This window comes from Mobula hypostoma, chromosome X1 (assembly GCF_963921235.1).
Source record: "Mobula hypostoma chromosome X1, sMobHyp1.1, whole genome shotgun sequence".
Taxonomy (NCBI): Eukaryota; Metazoa; Chordata; class Chondrichthyes; order Myliobatiformes; family Myliobatidae; genus Mobula; species Mobula hypostoma.
Window position 1 is genome coordinate 10,429,366 of NC_086128.1, and position 20,800 is coordinate 10,450,165.

Here is a 20,800-nt window from a genome sequence, read left to right on the forward strand (position 1 = left end):
GAGATACCGGTCACCTTACAGAAATCATCCTGAGAGACACTGGTCAGTGTACAGATCTCCCCCTTAGAGAGAGGAATGAGTGACACTGGTCATCATACAGATATCCTGACCCGGATCTGGGCCATACCCTCCAAATATCCGGACCTGCCTCTCGATTTTTTTTTGCACTACTTTACTTCCCATTTTTCTATTTTCTATTTATGATTTATAATTTAAATTTTTAATAGTTACTAATTTTAACTATTTTTAATATTTAATGTTTGTAATCCAGGGAGTGTGAAGCGCAGAATCAAATATCGCTGTGATGATTGTACATTCTAGTACCAATTGCTTGGTGACAATAAAGTATAAAGGAAAAGTATCCCCCTGTGAGAGGGATTGAGAGACACCAGTCACTGTACAGATATCTCCCTGAGAGAGGAACTGAGCAACAGCTATACAGATAACTATGAGTGTCTCTAGTCAGTGTACAGATACCTCCCTGTGTTGGGCTCCACTAAGCCAGTGTGTTTGAGTGTGTATGTCCTCTGTCCACAGTGGAAATGGTGTTTGAGACTGACTGACTTCCACTGATCGCATTTGTTGCAGCCAGTTTTCTGAAACAGATTTGCTGGGTTGATGGTGTGGGGCAGAACAGAGTACAGAGGGCAGCTTGGACCTCATCAAATCATCCCCAACCAGACAGTTGCCACAGCAACAGATTGGCTGAGCACAGTAGTAATTGTGTCACAGTCTCTGATGTCATTTCACTAATAGGTTCTAATGCAGTGTTTGAGTGAACAGCAGACAGTTCAATGTGCGGCTTAATATTACATTTGCAAGTGTAGTCTATGATTCAAATAGAGCAAACTGAGTCTAAGATATTCCACCTGTCTCTTCCAATCCATGTCTAAGCCAGACAGGATGCACTGCTCTCCTCTCATGCATTAGCACCACAGCAATGTAATGTGCTTAAAGCTTCCCTTTCCACTTGCTGCCCACATTGTTCCTCAATGTCCGTGTCTCTGTAATAATGGACCATTTCCTCTCTTCACCTCTCTCTTCCTCAGTGTTCCCTCTTCTTGTTTCCTCCATCCTTCCTTACCTTCAGACCTCCTTCATCAATTCTTCCTTTCATTTTTTTCCATCCCCCCCACCCTCCTCACCTCATCTGCTTTCCCTCTACTTCCTCTAACTCCTTGTTCTCTCATTTCCTTGTTTCATTCCTTTTTCAACCCTTCACTTTTCTCCTCATGTCACCTTTCATTCCTTCCCCCTTTTTCTTCTCTTCATCTTTCTCAATCCCTTCCCTCTTCCTTCACTCATTTCACTCCTTTTTCTGAAGGACAAGTAGTGGTCCCTTCACTGTCCATCCTAAGATTTTGTGTTTGTGATGGAGAGATCAGGAGGGGTGCTGGCTTGAAGTTGAAGCCTGACATTGGAACTTTATCTTCAGATTATCTTTTAGTAATATGTCTTCACTGTATTGCTGCCACAAAACAACAGATTTCACAAGATATGTCAATAGCATGTCAGGAAGGGTCTCAGCCTGAAACATGGACTGTTTACTCTTTTCCAGAGATACTGCCTGACCTGCTGAGTTCCTCCAGCATTTTGTGTGTGTTGGTTTGTATATAAGGTACCTTATGTAGTTATATTTATTGTTTTTTTCTTATCATTATTGTGTTCTTTATCTTCTATTTTTTGTGCTGCATCAAATCTAGAGTAACAATTGTTTAATTCTCCTTTGCAATTGTGTACAGTAAATGACATTAAATAACCTTGAATCGAGTGCCTAGCTGCAGTAGTGAGAATAGATCCTGGGTAGGTAGTGTGCACTTCATGCAAGATATAGCAGAACTGACTGCTGCCCCTGTGAGAGGTGCATCTGGGTGTGGCTCCTTACAGACAGTGTTAGGGACCTGGTGCTGGACGATCTCTGGCTCATTCAAGAGAACAAGGAGATGGCAGATTGGAGCTACAGGAAGGTAATCATCCTGAATTTGCAGAAAGCAGGTACCCGGGTGATTGTCAGGAGAGGGCGAAGGGAATGGACAGCCAGTGCAGAGTGACCCTGTGGCTGTTCCCTCAATAACAAGTGTACCACTTTAGATACTGTTTGAGGATGTTTATTAGAGGAAGTACACAATGGTCAGGTCTCTAGCTCTGTGACTCAGAAGGGAAGGGGGAGGAAGAGGCAAGTAATAACAGGGGATTCATTAGTTAGCTAAACACACTAGAGGTTCTATGGATGAGAACAAGATTCCCGGATGGTATTTTGTCTCCCAGGTGCCGGGGTCAGGTAGAGTTTGTTAAATGTGTTCAGGAAAGTTTCCTTATTCAGTACATAGAGGTCCCAATTAGAGCGAGTGCAATACTAGATCTACTTTTAGGGAATGAGACAGGGCAGGTGATAGATGTTTGTGTAGGGAAACACTTTGTATCTAGTGATAGTTAGATAGATACTTTATTGATCCCAAAGGAAATTAGTGTCACAGATACAAATATTAGAAGAGAAGTAGAAAGAATAAGAAACAAGTTACCACAAACAGTCTAACAGGGCGGGGGGGGGGGGTCATCACTTCCCCAGCTATAGGTTGACTCATTATAGAGCCTAATGGCCAAGGGTAAGAATGACGTCATATATAGCACTCTTTGGAGCAGCACAGTTGTCTTAGTCTATTACTAAAAGTGCTCCACTGTTCAGCCAAGGTGGCATGCAGAGGGTGAGAAACATTATCCAGAATTGCCAGTATTTTCCATAGGGTCCTTTGTTCTACCACAGTCTCCAGTGTGTCCATTTTGACTCCTTTCACAGAGCCAGCCTTTCTAATCAGTTTATTGAGCCTGTTAGCATCACCTCTGTTGATGCCATTGCCCCAGCACACCATCACATAGAAAATTGTACTGGCGACAACAGACTGGTAGAACACGTGAAGGAGAGGCCTGCATACTCCAAAGGACCTCAGTCTCCTCAGGAAGTAGAGGTGACTCTGGCCCTTCCTGTACATAGTCTCTGTGTTGGTGCTCCACTCAAGTCTGTCATCCAGGTGCATCCCAGGTATTTGTAGGTCCTCACCACACCCACGTCCTCACCATCAATAGTAACAGAGAGCAATGCAGGCTTAGTCTTCCTAAGGTCCATCACCATCTCATTTGTCTTACTGATGTTGAGCTGCAGATGAGTCAGCTTGCACCATTTGACAAAGTCCTCCACCAGGGCCCAGTATTCATCCTCCTGTCCTCCCTTTATGACCCCAGCTATTGCTGAGTCATCAGAGAATTTCTGCAGATGGGGTATGACATGACTCAGTGTTGTATCTAAAGTCCATGGTATACAGGGCAAACAGGAAGACAGCCAATACAGTCCCCTGTGGGGCCTCAGTGCTGCTTATAGCCATGTCTGACACACAGCTCTGAAGCCACACAAGCTGTGGTTTGTCAATCAGGCAGCCCATTATCCAGAATATAATGGAAGTGTCGACCTGCATTGAACGGAGCTTCTTCCCCAGCAATGGGGGCTGTATAGTATTGAAGGCACTTGAGAAATCAAAACACATGATCCTCACAGTGCTGCCCTGCTTATCCAAATGGGAGTAGGCTCTGCTCAGCAGGTAGATGACAGCATCGTCAACCCCAATGTGCTCCTGGTAGACAAACTGCAGGGGATTGAGGGCTGATCTGATCAGGGGTCAGAGGTGAGCCAGGACCAGCCTCTCTAGGGTCTTCGTGATGTGTGAGGTCAGGGCCACTGGACGGTAGTAAGTCAAGACTTTCAGTTGGCCCTTCTTGGGTACTGGGACTACACGTGATGTTTTCCACACAGGCGGGACCCTTTCCAGGCTGAGACTCAGATTGAAAATGTGCTGGAGAACTCCACATAGCTGCTCAGCACACTCCTTCAGGACCTTAGAGTTCACACCATCAGTATTCATGCCATCAGGTTGGAGGGTACTGACGGAATTTAAGGTGTTGCTCCTCTACGCTGAGGGTGGTCTCATCTTAGCACAAGAGGAGGCCATGGACTGACAAGTCAGAATGGAAATGGGAATTGAAAATAAAATATTTAGCCTCCAGGAAGTCCCTCTTTTGGCAGTTGGAGTGGAGATGCTTAACAAAGTGATCCCCCAATTTACAACGGGTCTCACCAACGCAGAGGAGACCACATCAGGAGCACCGGACACAGATTATTGTAACACACACAAAATGCTGTGGGAACCCAGCAGGCCACCCAACTCAGACACCCATTAGTTACTTATGATGTCCTGCTGAAGGGTCTCAGCCTGAAACGTGGGCTGTTTATTCATTTCCATAGATGCTGCCTGGCCTGCTGAGTTCCTCCAGCAGTTTGTGTGCGTTGCTTGGATTTCCAACATCTGCAGATTGGACAATATTATTTTATCTGCACTTTAGGCTTATATACATCTGCCTGGGTTATTTGTCCAGTAACAACATCAGTATACCACCTACTTATTATCTGTTCTGTTACATAGAAGTCATCCAAGCCCCTCAATTAAATTACCTGGAAGTAATTATAGGGTGTCTGTTTTCAACATGCAAATCATCCAATCCCTGATTAGAATTCAGAATGTCACTCGCACCCAGGAGCTTTTTATTGTGTGCACAAACCTCCTGGACACCTTGACTAGGTTTCTTGCATAGCTCTCTACTTGGTATTTGTTATTCTATATTTTAATCATTACATTACTTTACACATTTACTTATTGTGAGATAAGTGTTATTCGCTATATTGGTACATAATTGGATTCTGTTGTGAGCAGTAGAATGGAATATTTGCTTGAAGACTCTTCCAGCTTTCCAAGTTAGTCATCTTTGTTCTATTTATACCCTCACTCTCCTTCAGTCTCATTCTGTGTGTATCAGACGTGTGGTGTTATTCATCTCTCTGTGACCTAGTTGCTGATGGAGTGTAACCCTTATGTTCCAGACCACCACCCTGATTGGTCTCCTGAAGACGGCCCGCCTCCTGCGGCTGGTGCGAGTCGCCCGCAAGTTGGATCGCTACTCTGAGTACGGAGCCGCGGTGCTCTTCCTGCTCATGTGCACCTTTGCACTCATCGCCCACTGGTTGGCGTGCATCTGGTATGCCATCGGCAATGTGGAGAGACCTTACATGGTTCACAAGATCGGCTGGCTAGACAATCTGGGGGACCAAATTGGGAAGCGCTACAATGACAGCGATGCCTCATCCGGACCCTCCATTAAGGACAAGTATGTGACAGCTTTATACTTCACCTTCAGCAGCCTGACCAGTGTCGGATTTGGGAATGTTTCCCCCAACACCAATTCCGAGAAGATCTTCTCTATCTGCGTCATGCTGATTGGCTGTAAGTGTGCTGGCTTTACTAGGTGATAGGGATAAAAGATACCGCCTTCTACACTGTCTTATTACAAACTTCCAAGGTACAGGCTAGGCACAGACTGAATCTCCCTCTATACTTTCCTGCCACACAACCCCAAATGGAAAACACATAGGAGAATAAAGAGTAAAGTTCCCTATACGTTGCCCTGTCACACACCCCCAACTCAGGAACAAGAAGTAGATGCACTTTGATTCCTTTTCTGTCCCATTAAACATCACTAACACAGACACGCTGTACTGTATCTAATGTGGTTTCATACCTAATGTCTGTGGTGAGGAAGGCGAATGCAATATTAGCATTCATTTCAAGAGGACTAGAATATAAAAGCAAGGATGTAATGCTGGAGCTTTGTGAGGCATTGGTCAGACCACATGTGGAGTATTGTGAGCAGTTTTGGCCCTTTATCTAAAAAAAAAAGGATGTGCTGACATTGGAGAGGGTTCAGAGGAGGTTCATGAGAGTGATTCTGGGAGTGAAAGGGTTACGATATGAGGACAGATTGATGGCCCTGGGCCTGGACTCACTGGAATTCAGAAGAATGAGAGGGGATCTCATTGAAACCCATCGAATGTTGAAAGACCTCGATAGAGTGAATGTGGAGAGGATGTTTTCCATGCAGGGGGAGTCTAGGACTAGAAGACACAGTCTCAGAATAGAGGGATGTCCATTTAGGACAGAAATGAGGAGGAATTTCTTTAGCCAGAGATTGTTGAAGCTGTGCCACTGGCAGCTGTGGAGGCCAAGTCATTGGGTATATTTAAGGTGGAGGTCGATAGATTCTTGATTTGTCAAGGCACGAAGGGTTATGGGAAGACAGCCGGAGACTGGGGCTGAGAGGGAAATGGATCAGCCATGATTGAATGGCGGAACAGACTCAATGGGCCAAATGGCTTAATTCTGCTCCTCTATCTTATGGTCTTATTTGCTGATGCAGTGTAGAGGAGGCCTAATTTTGGATCTGTAACCTAAATGTTTCCAGTGATTTTACCTTTGTTGGCCTCAGTTTGTCAATCGCTGAAGTGTGCTTTGTGATCTGTCGTGGGTATACCATGGTTTGGGCTGAGAACATCCATGATTCATCCAACAGCAGTATGGCCAGTGTATACAAAGAAACATGTTGCATTGAAAGCCTCAGTACTCCTCAGTGAAATTGTAATGCTGGGCTGTTCTTTAATGTTACCTGTCTCATTAGAGTAAAATGTATCCACTAGAGATGTGATTAGATAATGCTGCATGTTCCAACAATCTGATTGAAGTCAATGTTTGTCAGAGTGGAATAGAGAATCACTTCTGGCTTATTTCATGACTCTGAATGTTCGGACACAAATTTCTCTGTACACCAGGCACTATCTTCCATCAGGGAATACGGGATGATGCCATTCCCTCTGATCCTAATCAAGTATTGTCAGGGACCTTGGAACATATTCCCAGCACAGCACTGAATTGGTAGATTGCTTTCCTTTCCAACCCTGCAACACCCAGTCTTCGTGCCCTGAGTTCCATGTTATGTCAGCTCAGTTTTTCTGTGATCTACTGAGTCCTCTGATGGAGGCTTCAACGTATAATTCAACCAGTTACATGTCATTCTAACTCTCCTTTCCACTCACACGCCTACCTGTTTGTCTTCAGCCTTCTCCATTGATACAGAGAGACCAAACACAAAGTAAATGAACACCCCATGTTCTTCTTGGGTGGTGGTTGTCCATTGTGTCAGATGATGACTGGAGCCTGTGCAGCAGAGTTTTTGAAGTAGAAAAGCTGTTGCACTGGGTTAGTTCCACTCTCTCGACCTCAAAGTCTGGGTCCAGTGGTACGAGTCGTTGTCACAACTGGGGTCTTCCTTGCTTGCAGTGGATGACTATGTCATCTTCTGTGCCTCGTCACGCCCTTCGCTCTCTACAGAGCCTTCCAGGCCGTTGGATCTCATCCGCCCAGTCCCGGGGAGCTGACTTCCCGTGCTACGACATGTTTCTAACTCACCGGGGTATGAGACCCACTGGCTACCATCACCTGGTGTAGCCCGCCTGTCCAAGCGGTGTACCGGGGTGTGGCCGCTGTCCCATGTAAACAGCTACTTGGAGCCACAGGTGAGAGCTGAGTGTCCGGTGGGGACCAAAGCTGAGGGGGCTGCCCCAGAGTGGACACGACAAGCCCTTTCACCAGAGGTGCCACCGCCCTCTGGACACCCCATACACCTTAGAACTTAATGGTCTGAATGCTAAATTTTCCAACTTCAGGTAACCCACATCTTCTCCCACACACCCAGTTATCAAACTAGTTTTCTTCTCCATATGTTCACCTATGCTGTCCCCTCTCCCCACTTGGTTCCACCTGTCCATCACCCTTTCCCTATCTCGTTGCACCCTATCACCCTCCAGACTCCATCCCCCATCCTAAATACTGCTCTACGCCGACAATCTTTCCATTTTTCTCTCAGTCCTGGTACATTGACCTGCACCTTCTGCCTCCTCAGATGCTGCCTGACCTGCTGAGTTCTTCCAGTGGTCTGTTTTTCTGTTGCAGAGCACCCCGCACCCCCCCCCCCTCCTGCTGTACCAGACCAGCATAAATGTGACCCAGGTCAGGTCTGTAGTGCCCCATCTGACACTGGACTTGCAGTCTGGCATAGTTTTGTAGTGGCCATCGGGCCCAGGAGGCTGCTCCATAGTCGTCCTGCTCCCTGCTGGGCTGCCAATGGGTAATAATGAATAACTGGAGAACGAGGAGACTTATCAACATTTCCCAGCTTATAACGTCTGCCCAGAGACTGTCATAAATCCTTTCATGTTGTTCCATGTGATCCTTCAAACATTGCAACAGTGCTTGGGATCAGAAAGTTCTGGAAAGAGGTGGATGGAAAGGAAGTAATTGGGGTGTCACTGGTTGGCCCAAGAATAGAGGGCCTTTGTTGGGAGTTCAAATCATTGGCTATTTCCTGAATCTTAGCAAGTGAATAAGGCAGAAACTGAGATGCAACTCACCTAAATTCACCCCTGACTGCTTTCCTTACCCAGGCCCATAACTGCTCTGCACTTAGTTCAATACCACCTCCCCCCCACCCCTCAACCTGCTCTGTCACTAGTCACCATTCCCCCAGGTAATTTGTTGTAAATAACTTCCAGCCCTGAGAAATGCTTAAAGCCAGTGTGGAGTTTGGGGTTGGTGGGTCTCACGTTCTTGGTGATGTCACCTCTGTTGCCTCCTCCCCTCACAGGGCACTATTATCCCTCCCCACCATGGTCCCATGCTCAGTGTTCTCACCCACACCCACAGCTGACTAGCCAGACTGCTCCTGAGCATCAGTCTGAGGCTGGCACAACCAGGGCAACTCATGGCCAACTGGGACATCCTGTGGGTCCAAGGGAAAGGGGGCACTTCCAGCCACCAGACAGCACAGAACCAGGCCCTTCATACTATGCATCCATACTAATCCCGTTTCCCAGTTCTTGGCTGGGAGCCTGCTTTGCTTTAGCAATTCAAAGGTTCATTCAAGTACTTCTCAACTGTTGTGAGAGTCCCTGTTTCTACACCCATTCAGCAGAGTGTTCCAGATTCCCATCTCCCTCTGGGTGAAAGAAATTACCTCAAATACCCTTTAAGTCTCTTTAAACCATAACCCCTCTTTATACACAGCTTTGTTAAGGGGTTAAAGCTTCTTTAGGACCCCATCAGCTTTCTTCACTACAAAAATGTATTTAACTTGTTGTTGGTAGAAATGATCCTGAGAAGATCATCACTGTAGAAAGACATCAGTGAGGGAAAGATCCTGCATTTGCAATGATAAGTGATGCTGGTGTGACAGCTGCTGTCATCGCCCACCTGGTAGGGCTGGTCCACAGTGTGTACTATGGTGCCAGTACTGAGACACCCAGTGCCAGCAGCTAAAGACGTGGTCGGGCACCTCCTGTTAGTTGTAGCACATTCTGTGGGCTTTGGATAGTCCCTGAACAGCTCTGAAGCGGGTCTGTCAAGTCTCCCAATGTAGAGTGCCCCTTTAATTAGCAAATAGGAAACAGCCTGTCTTAGTGCAATGTGCTCATGTTGGCACTGAGTCTATTCACTAAAGTTGTAGTGTGCACTTAGACCTCCAATTTACATTGAGAAAGAAGTGTGAATCCTAACATCATTAGACCCTTCCATGGGACTGGTGTGTATTTTCCCAAAGTCCATAATGAACTCCTTCATCTTACTCTTGTTGAGTATTCTGCATGTACTGGCAGTTTAGTTAGCTCCTATAGTGTAGTTAACTGGGAAAGATATAATAGGAAAGTTGAGAAAATAATTTGCAAGGCTAGAGCGATATAAGGGGTGTAGAAGTGATGGGATTATCTGTGGTGGAGTCAGCAATGAGCTTGATAACCTACTATTTTGTAATGTAACAAAATTGAAGATTGTCGAGAAGGGATCCATTTCATCATAACCTATGGTGTGGGGGAGTCTAGGACCAGAGGGCACAGCTTCAGACGAGAATGATGTCCATTTAGAACACAGATGAGGAATTTCTTTAGCCAGAGGATGGTGAGTCTGTGAAATTCATTGACACAGGCGGCTGTGGAGGCCCAAGTCATTGAGTATATTTAAAGCAGAGGTTGATAAATTCTTGATTAGTTGGGGCATCAAAGGTTACAGGGAGAAGGCAGGAGAATGGGGTTGAGAGGGATAATAAGTCAGCCATGATAGAATGACGGAGCACATTTGATAAGCCAAATGGCCTAATTCTGCTGCTATGTCTTATGGTATAAGGATGCATGCCAGGTCTCATGAGACTGTCCTGCAGGTTAACATGAAGGTAACTAATCCAATTTAGTGATGGCTGCGGTTTCACCAGGAAGCAATGGCCAGCAAAACCCAGATATAGGTGAGAAGGTACATTCTCAGTTGATCCTTTGAGCTGCCGCCTAATGCTTTGATGTGGTTGTTACCCTCAGCTCTCATGTACGCCAGTATCTTCGGGAATGTCTCGGCCATCATCCAGCGCCTGTACTCGGGCACTGCCCGCTACCACACCCAGATGCTCCGAGTGAAAGAGTTTATCCGCTTCCACCAGATCCCCAACCCGCTGCGGCAGCGGCTGGAGGAGTACTTCCAGCACGCCTGGTCTTACACCAACGGCATCGACATGAATGCGGTGAGTAGTCGTGGCTGCCGGCACTGGCAGAGTCACTGCCCTTCACTAACCCCTCAAGCCACCCAGATCTCGGTCCATAGCACCTCACCTGCACAGGCTGAGGCATGGAGACAGGGCCAGAGAGCACTGCCACTGGTGGGGCTCTGGGATCGGCCCTGGCCCTGGCACTGGCATGGATGTGGCTCAGCATTGGCTGCCTGAGGAAATGTTGCCTCATCAGGAGGGTGGTGAGAGATGGTGTCCGAAGGATGGGTCAGTCATCCGGAGTTGACTGGTACAGGGACACAGTTGGAGCAAGTGTTGACCCTGAGGAACTGCCCCCACCCCCAGGACTGGGTCCAGGTCCAGGTCCAGTGCCTCCCCAGACGTTGTGTGGCTGTAGGGAGCTGGGCTGACGGCTGACTTCTCTTTGCAGGTGCTGAAGGGTTTCCCTGAGTGCCTGCAGGCCGACATCTGCCTCCACCTGAACCGGAGTCTGCTGCAGAACTGCCGGGCCTTCAGCGGAGCCAGCCCTGGCTGCCTGCGGGCCCTCGCCATGAAGTTCAAGACTACCCATGCACCCCCGGGTGACACCTTGGTGCACTACGGCGATGTCCTCACCGCCCTCTACTTCATCTCCCGCGGTTCCATCGAGATTCTGCGCAATGATGTGGTTGTCGCCATCCTGGGTGCGTCACTGTCGCTCAGTTCATGCTAGAGGGGGGTGTGGTTTGCCCGGAGGAGGGGGTATCCACCTGAAACCGGTTGGGTGACGACACTGTCTGGGAGAAATCGGTCCATCTGAGGGCGGAGGGCTCCACCGGGGGATGGCCCTGCCTTGGTGGACTCCATCTGATCCGTCTGTGGGTGGGTAGATCTGCCTGAAGGAGTGAGGTCCTTCACTGCAGGTGGCTCTGTCTGGGGACGAGAGATCCGTCCGAGTATTGACTTTGTCTGTGGAGGGTGGATCCGTCTGAGGGGCTGTCTCTGTCTTAAGGATGATCATGGGTCTGTCTGAGGGTTTGGAACTGTTTGAGGGGGCTTGTCTGTCAGAGGGGTTGAGTCTGTCTGAGTGAGAGGGGGCTGACTGGCTCTGCTGGAGAGGGTTTCTGTCTGGGGGGGCAGGGTCTCTGTAAGGGGGATAGATGTCTGTGGGTGTGTCTGTGGAAAAACTAGTGATCTGAAATTGTCATTGTTGGGTCCCAAGAGCTGTAAGTGCCTTGTTGGAAGTTTGACTCTCTGGGCTTCACTGGGATGGTGTGGGAGGCTAGAGTGGGAGCAGGTTAGAGAATCAAAGTGCAGACAATGGAAGGGTCAAAGACGGAAGAGAGGTGTTCTGAAAGGTGGCTACCCAACCTGCTTGTAGACTCTGTATCGCGGAGGAGCCCGTATGGTGAGCATTGAATGGAGTGCACCCGACTGGACAAAATTCCAAAGACCCACTGCTTCACCTGGAGGAGCTGTGGCTCCTGATGAGGAATGTTCTTGACCCCTGACTCACTCTGTCTCAGAGTTGCCATGGCCCACTGATCTCACGTTAAACATGTGCTTTCCTGCCGTGGAGAAAAGACTCTATCTCTCTTAAAAGCATTCATAATTTTATAAAACTCATTCAGATCAGCCCTTAGCCTCATATTTGGCAACAAGAATAAACCCATCTTACCCAGTCTTTCCTTATAATAACCCTTCATTTTCACCATGCCTTCCCACAGGAGATGAAATACCTGCCCCTTTTAACTTTTCCTTTCCCACTATCCAGGAGCCCAAACAATCTTCCCAAATGAAGCAGTGATTCACTTGTACCACTTCCAAAAGAGTGTAGAACAGGAGCAGACTCTTCGGCCCATGATGCTGGTAAAGACACTTAATTCCTCTGCCTGCACACAATCCATATCCTTCCCTTCTCTGCATACTTCTTGTGCCTATCTAAGAGCCAGTTAAATACCTCTTATTGTATCTGCCTCCACAACCACTCCTGGCAGCACAATCCAGAACCACCACCTTCCGTATGGAAAAGCTGCTCTACGCATCTCCCTTGGCTTTAACTAACCCCTTCTCTCTTTAAATACATGCCATCTGGTATTAGACATTTCATCTTGGGAAAAAGATGCTGTCTGTGCCTCTCAGTTTTATAAACTTTCCAGGTCTCGCCTCAACCTCCGTTGCTCCAGAGAAAATGAACTTGAGCAACCTTTCCTTATTGCACCGTGATCACGGACGTTCCTTCTGTTCTATCCATCCTGCTTGTTTTCACACCTTTTCCAGTTCTAAAGAAGGATTATCAACCTGAAATGAGACCATAAGACACAGGAGCAGAATTAAGCCATTTGACCAATCGAGTCTGCTCCGCCATTTCATCATGGCTGATCTATTTCTCTCTCAGCCCCAGTCTCCTGCCTTCACCCCCACCTCCGTATCTCTTCATGCCCTGATGAATCAAGAATCTTATCCACTTCTGCCTCAAATATACATAAAGACTTGGCCTCCACAGCTGTCTGTGGCAATGAATTCCACAGATTCACTACTCTGTGGCTAAAGAAATTCCTCTTCATCTCTGTTCTAAATTGACATCCCTCTATTCTGAGGCTGTGCCCTCTAGTCCTAGGCTCCCCCACCATAGGAAACATCCTCTCCACTGTTGTTTGAGAGATAGTGATGTTGACATGTCTGAAGTGGTCCAAGAGCTCACATTATTACTGACTAGTACTTGCCTTGTGCTCCTGAGACACTCTGCACTGATCCTAATGCCACCAGGCTCAGATGATGGGCAGCCTGCGCAACATCAGCAAGTTTCCAGAACTGATCCCACCTCCACTGTGAACATTAATGAGCTCGAGGGCCTGACTGTATTCCTGCTCTAGTCCCCATATTGTTGATAGGGCGTTTGGGCTCTTTTTTTTTCCTGTAATAGGAGGTTTGACGGGTTGTAAGGTTTAAACAGCCGTGGCCTTTGAGCTCTCTGGAGTGAATTGAGTTTTGGACTTGCTGAGAGGGAGGATGCTGATTACTGACCTCGTGTACACTGTGTCCCCCACCATACAGCTGATGCTTTTGTTCTTTTGGGAATGTAGGGAAGAACGACACTTTTGGAGAGCCGATCAGCCTCTACGCCAGGCCAGGAAAATCGAACGGTGACGTGAGAGCACTAACGTACTGTGACTTGCACCGGATTGTACGGGAGGACCTGCTGGAGGTACTGGACATGTACCCCGATTTCTCCAGCAACTTCTGGACAAACTTGGAGATCACTTTCAACCTCAGAGATGTGAGTTTCATCCGTTTCTATTATTTTATTGAGAGAAAGTGAATTGGCAAGTTTCCCAGCGATGGAGGTGTTTCCTTAATGTGGGGAGATCAGTTTGATTGACTGTGCCAGTGTGTTGGAGGGGTGGGGAGTGGGTTTGTGCATGTGTTCCTGGGCGTATGCAAGTCGATGCATAGTTGCACGTGTGTGTAATTGCATGTGTCTGGATGCAAGGGTATGCATGCATGCACACGTGTGTCCATTGTCCCGGGTGCCTCCTCATTCACACGTACCGTTTGATCACCCCCTTCCCCATACTCTAGCCCTCCCTACCAAAGCAGATGATGGCACTCTTTCCCTTCTGCTGCTGTCTCCCATTGGTGCAGCGTTGCTCTCCATCCTCTGAACAAGCACCAGGACATTAACCCTTGACCTTCCCTCACCCCTTCACACTTGTTGGAGCAGAACGTGCTCCCTAACTCTCCCACTGCACTGAGGCTCCAACGTGATGCTCCACTGACCACAGGAAACAGCTTCTCTCAGTCTGTCTCCTCAGTTCCAGTCATCAGTGTGAACGGCCCAGTTTGATCACTCTTAATCTTAAATATACGTGGAAGCACAAACCAAGTTTGTACGTCTTGTCCTTGTTATTTACCAGTGTGAGCTCAGTAAATCAGCAGAAAATCTGTGGATGCCAGAAATCTGAAATAAAAACAGAAAATGTTGGAAACACTGAGCAGGTCAGGCAGCATCTGTGGAAATAGAAACAGAGTTACTGAATCAGATTAATGTCCTTTCATCTGCTTCTCTCTCTAGAAATGCTTCCTGGTTTACTGAGTGTTTCCAGCATCCTGTTATTCTTAATATTTTTTGACAACTGTTCTACAGACAGGGCAGCCTGGTAGCATTGTGGTTAGCACAATGCTTTACAGTACAGATGACCCGGGTTTATTTCCCACTGCTGCCTGTAAGGAGTTTGTCCGTTCTCCCCTGACCACCTGGGTTTCCTCCGGGTGCTTTTCAGAAGACGTACCAGTTGGTAGGTTAATTGGTCATTGTAAATTGTCCCGTGATTAGGCTAGGATTGAATCGGAGGATTGTTGGGGGACGTGGCTTAAAGGGCTGGAAGGCACTATTCTGTGCTGTATCTCAATAAATAAAATGTTTGTGTAAATCTGTTATTTTTAATCTCCTTTAGGCAGTAAAGGAATCACTCTTGCCCAGAGTGAAAGGTGTTAGTGGCCATTTCTGGACTGTCTGTGTGCCAGATGGACAATATCCATTTGCCTCACTCTGGTGCTTGGGTTGGAAAAAGCACAAACTTCTGAATATCCCAGCACCTGTGTTGCTGGTCGCTCAGGAGACAGCCAGGCCTCCCCCGACCAGTGGAACTCCTTAATGGCATTGTCCAGTCCCCAGTCCTGATCTTCAGCCTCTGAGAGCATGATCTCCCAAAGCCATCACTCTCGGTGTGATCCAGTGCTCCAGACCCAGGTCAGGCACAGGCTAATAAGAAAAAAAATAGCAATTGAATTTGCAGGTGCCAGACTGACTCCTGAGGCTCAATGGCTGCTCCCACCTTCCTGTTTCCTGTGGCAGTCCTGGCAAAATGTTTAAGGAATATATCCCCCTAACACGTAAATCCCAGTCCATCCCACATGGAACATGTGGGGGGGGGGAGGGATAATTCAACGGCTGTCCTTCACATCAGGCTGGTCATCCAGCTGTCAGGGATCACTGCTATTACTGTTCACAGTTGTCCTCTCACTCGCTGGAAAAGAGCTGCTTATTGACCACTCGCCCTTTCGTTACCCACCCCCCCCCACTGGTTCCTCACCCATCCCCCACCAGCCCCTCTCCTGTTCCTCCTCCGCCATTCTGTGCCTCACTGGCTCCTTGCAGCAGCTCACTCCCCCATCCTATGTGAACCTCGTCGTAAAAACTGCACAATATTGTTTGTAGTTAAATACTTGCGTGGATAAATCCTACTCAAAATTACAATGCTGCTTGTATCAATTTCTCAAATAATGCAAGACGAGGTTACTCATTCCTGAACTGCATTATCTGATCATTATAAACAGCAAATGTGAAGCCAATGAGAACCTTGTCTGTGCCATTACTATACACAGTGTGTCAGATGTCCCGAGGAAAATCACAGGCGTAAACAATGAGCAAGATCTCTCTGTTATTGGATTGAAACACAGTGAAGCCTTTAATTTAGTGTGGTTGACTTTATCTACTGCTGGAAAAACACAAATAGAATTGTAGACATGGTGCAGTGCATGGGGTGCTTTAAAGTGCCGACACTGGAAGATCTTGCTGAACACAGCGCTGGAAATGCATTTTCACTTTATTCTGTAGCAACTCCCAGCAGTGACAAGATCCATAAGAATATGTCAAAATATTCCACAATAATTAGAATGGAGAAACAAGACAACACAGAAAATAGGGACCAAAGTTTTGTTCAATTTAAAAACACAGAAAACAGATTTTCCAACCAGTGTGGATACCTTAAAAGTAGATAATTGTGATAAATGAAACCAGGAAGGTGGTGTGCCAACCTTTTGCCCAAAATGTTTCTGGGGACAGAATTCAGACAGGACCCTCCATTTCATGACAGTTGTTTGAATGCGGTACAGACCTGATGTACGATGAATAGCCATGGGTGGTAAGGCCCCTGACTCTGCCCCTCTTTCTGTTACCGGGTGCACAGCTTGTACACACCCAGAGCCAGGGATCTCTCAGGACGTGATAGTTGCTGCGTCTTCACCCAATTTCTGGAGTTGTGGGCTCAGACTTCCATTGTGCAGCCCCGATACAGTGACTGTACCCCGTTAATATAGATAAAGCGATCACTTGCAGCAGACAATGCAAGTTCTTTCTAAGTACTGAATTGTTGAACTGTGCAGTTCATTGAAGTGTCAAAAAAAAAAGGTACAGGAGGGCAGTGTAGAGCTTCTGTTTATAATTTTATATTTGAGGACTGGAAAGCAACTGGCTAAGAATCAAACTCTTATACCAAGCCCCAGTCAGACTGTATCATTAGCAATTGCAGGCTCCCAGGATGATATATAATCTCTAAAGTTCAGTTCTGAGGAAAGGTTGTTGGGTTTCTGGGAAAGATATGTGGAGTGTAATTGCCACTCACCCATTATCCCATTGAATTATAGCTAGAATGATCTGCAGCTTTCCAATCCTTGGTCCTCACCCAACAGCGAATGGCACCATTAAACTCGTGTACCTCACACTGTGACTCGTCTCTGTGAGATGCTAATTCAATATTACCAATCAGAATAAGATTTATTATCACTGATTAATATGACGTGAAGTTTATGGTTGTATGGATCACTTGCAGCAGACAATGCAAGTTCTTTCTAAGTACTGAATTGTTGAACTGTGCAGATCATTGAAGTGTCAAAAACAGGTACAAGAGGGCAGGGCAGCTATAAACTTCTGTTTATAATTTTATTTTCGAGGACTGGAATGCATCTAGCTGGGAATCAAACTCTTAGTACAGAACAAAGACCTAACAAATTACTATAAATTACAAAAATAGATACATAATGCAAAAAAAAAAGGAATAACTTTATAAACACAAGAGATTCTGCAGATGCTGGAAATCCAGAGCAACACACACCCGGAGGAGCTCAGCAGATCAGGCAGCATCTGTGGAGAGGAATAAACAGTTGACGTTTCAGGCCAAGACCCTTCTTCAGGACTGGAAAGGAAGGGAGAAGATGACAGAATATAAAGGGTTGGGGGGAGGGGAAGGAGGACAAGTTAGAAGGTGAAGCCAGGTGGGTGGGAAAGGCAAAGGGCTAGAGAAGGAACGAATCTGATAGGAGAGGAGAGTGGACCTTAGGAGAAAGGGGAGGAGAGGATCCAGAGGGAAGTGATAGGCAGGTGAGAAGTAAGAGGCTGGAGAGTGGGAATAGAAAAGGGGAGGGGGAGAAATTTTTTTTACTGGAAGGAGAAATCAATATTCATGCCATCAGGTTGGAGACTGTCCAGATGGAATATAAGCAACACACATCAAAGTTGCTGGTGAACACAGCAGGCCAGGCAGCATCTCTTGGAAGAGGTACAGTCAACGTTTCGGGCCGAGACCCTTCAGGACTAACTGAAAGAAGAGCTAGTAAGAGATTTGAAAGGGGGAGGGGGAGATCCAAAATTATAGGAGAAGAGAGGAGGGAGAGGGATGGAGCCAAGAGCTGGACAGGTGATTGGCAAAGGGGATACGAGAGGATCATGGGACAGGAGGCCCAGGGAGAAAGAAAAGAGGGAGGGGGGAAAACCCAGAGGATGGGCAAGGGGTATAGTCAGAGGGACAGAGGGAGAAAAAGGAGAGAGAGAGAGAGAGAAAGAGTGTGTGTATATAAATAAATAACGGATGGGGTACGAGGGGGAGGTGGGGCATTAGCGGAAGTTAGAGAAGTCAATGTTCATGCCATCAGGTTGGAGGAAGTGCTTGAATTTCCAGCATCTGCAGAATTCCTCGTGTTTGGAATATAAGTGGTTGCTCCTCCACACTGAGGGTGGCATCTTCTTGGCACAAGAGGAGGCCATGGACTGACATGTCAGAACAGGAGTGGGAACTGGAATTAAAATGTTTGGCCATCGGGAAGCTCTGCTTCTGGAGGATGTAGCGGAGGTGCTTGACAATGTGGTCACCCAAATTATGACGGGACTCTCCAATGTAGAGGAGGTTACATTGGGAGCACCGGGCACAATCGATGACCCCGTCAGATTCGCAGGTGAAGTGTTGTTTCACCTGGAAGGACTGTTTGAGGTTGTGTTCATGGTTTTGTGGACATTTCAGAAATCTGATGGTAGAGGGGAAGAAGCTGGTTCTGAATTGTTGAGTGTGGGTCCCGATGGTAGTAACGAGAACCACTTAAATTGTACTTAACAGACTGACAGAATCCTCCGTTCACCCCCAAGTGATGATTCCGACGGTGGGCGCAGGCAGCTTCATCAGAACAAACTTTCCTTCCGGAACAGGAGTGACACAGGTGAGTCAGCAGGTTGCCAGGTGGGGTGGCAGGGGCAGAGTGTGTCTGTCCTTTGGTTAGTGATCACTGCCAGTACTGGCCGAAGCCTGATACCCACAGCATTTCATCCATTCGAAACCTTATGTATGCAGAGGAAGAGGATCATAGGCCAGTGATCAGACACACTGGAGATAGATGACACTTCCTCCCCAATACTATAGTTCCTGAATTGCATTCAACCTGGCTGGGGGTAAAACTGGCCAGTGATCAGAGAGCACTACCCCTACAAACGTACTCACCCCCTCCCACTGCCACAGACACTTCCCAGCCACGCCTCCATCCACCTCCACTACCTCACTGGATTGATTTTAACAAGTGATTTAGAACAGACCTAACTTTTGATGCAGAGTCAGGATGATTTGAAGTTACAATGGACAGCACCATGATGCAGCTGGTAGAACCCTGGGTTTAATCCTGACCTTTGGTACTGTCTGTATGAACTTGTACAGTCTCCTGTGAAGAGTGGGTTTCTTCAGGGTCCTCCAGTTTTCTCCCACATCCCAAGGGGATGTACATGTTAGATTAATTGGCCACTGTAAATTACCCATTGTGAGTAGGTGAGGCATAGAATTTGGGGCGAGTTGATAGAACTGTGGGGAGAATAATTTGGGGATGAGGCCTGGTTTGGAGTATTGTGTGCAGTTTTGGTTACCTGCTTACAGGAAAGATGTAAACAAGGTTGAAAGAGTGCAGAGAAAATTTACAAGGATTTTGCCAAGTCTGAATGACCTGAGTTATGAGGAAAGATTGAATAGATTTGACAGAGGTATACAAAATTATGAGGGATATAGATAAGGTAAATGCAAGTAGTTTTTTTCCACTGAGGTTGGGTGGAACTACAACCAGAGGTCATGGGTTAAGGATGAAAGGTGAAATGTTTCAGGGGAAAATGAGGGGAAACTTCTTCACTCAGAGGGTCATGAGAGTGTGGAACAAGTTGCCAGCACAAGTGGTGCACACAAGCTCAATTTCAATGTTTAAGAGAAGTCTGGATAGGTACATGGATGGTAGGGGTATCGAGGGCTATGGTCTTCGTGCAGGTCAATGGGGGTAGGCAGTTTAAATGCTTTGGTACAGATTAGATGGGCCGAAGGGCCTGTTTCTGTGCTGTACTTCTCTATGATTCTAATAAGAAATGTGATTCATGTAAAATAGATTGGTGTAGGATTAGTGTGAATGTGTGTTGGAGGGTGAGCACGATATCAGTGGGCTGAAGGACCTTTTTCAGTGCTGTATGACTCTCTAACTCAGCTGTCTAGACACTGCATAGCTGCTGGCTCAGTAGGCCCTGGAGCTGGATACTGTCTGCTCTGTGGTAACCATCTCTTCTATAACCCCAACTCCAGCTCCAGTCCCAGTCCCCCCCACTGGACATCGAGGGTATTGGATCCCACCACTGGACAAGGGACCACCTGAAGACCATTCAGGTTCCCAGTCAACAAAAAAAAAAGAGAAGACTTTCCTCTTGGTAGGGTTAACTGCTGAACGTATGTTGCCCTGAGGCAGTTGCTTGGATTAGGTAGAATCAGATGTGGGAGAATATCAGCCTGGTTGGTTCCCATCCCCAAGAGAGTCAGGTTTTACTGACAGCCCGACAAAAGATGGCAAAGGTAAATAGTGCTATTGCCCATTCCCAGAAATTCACCAGGTTCTATCCAGAGGGATTTCACTAGAGTACAACAGTGATCTTGATGCCCATTGTGCATGGGATGGCATGATCAACCAGGCAACACTCTTTCTAGAGCAGACCACTCTCACAGGAACAACCTTCATCAGGAGCCACTGAACAAACAAGCTTTTCACAGTGCAAGGCAGGGCTTACCTCTAACTCCTTACTTGTCCCACCTCCTCATCTCACCTCCAACCTCCCAGGTCCACTGTTAAAATAGCAGGTCCCAATCATTGGCGTATGGGCACTGACTTATCTCCAACCCCTTACACCCACTCCGTGAGCAGAGCCCAAGCACTTGCCCCACTGAAACTTTCAGCGGGGTCTCCAGAGGTGACATGGCCCCAGGCATGCCATTGCAACCAC

At 47.1% G+C, this 20,800-nt stretch overlaps 1 protein-coding gene across 4 annotated transcripts in view; it reads left to right on the top strand.

Annotated features, from left to right (window-relative positions):
- The window catches only part of kcnh6a (potassium voltage-gated channel, subfamily H (eag-related), member 6a), a 164,773-nt gene that overhangs the window by 137,096 nt on the left and 6,877 nt on the right, over positions 1-20,800 (top strand). For all 4 annotated transcript variants that reach the window (XM_063037996.1, XM_063037997.1, XM_063037998.1 and 1 more), the window contains 5 exons: positions 4,928-5,327; positions 10,292-10,491; positions 10,907-11,159; positions 13,542-13,735; positions 18,627-18,726. In XM_063037996.1, the coding sequence (XP_062894066.1) occupies positions 4,928-5,327; positions 10,292-10,491; positions 10,907-11,159; positions 13,542-13,735; positions 18,627-18,726 (1,147 nt within the window). The remainder of the gene's footprint in view (positions 1-4,927; positions 5,328-10,291; positions 10,492-10,906; positions 11,160-13,541; positions 13,736-18,626; positions 18,727-20,800) is intronic.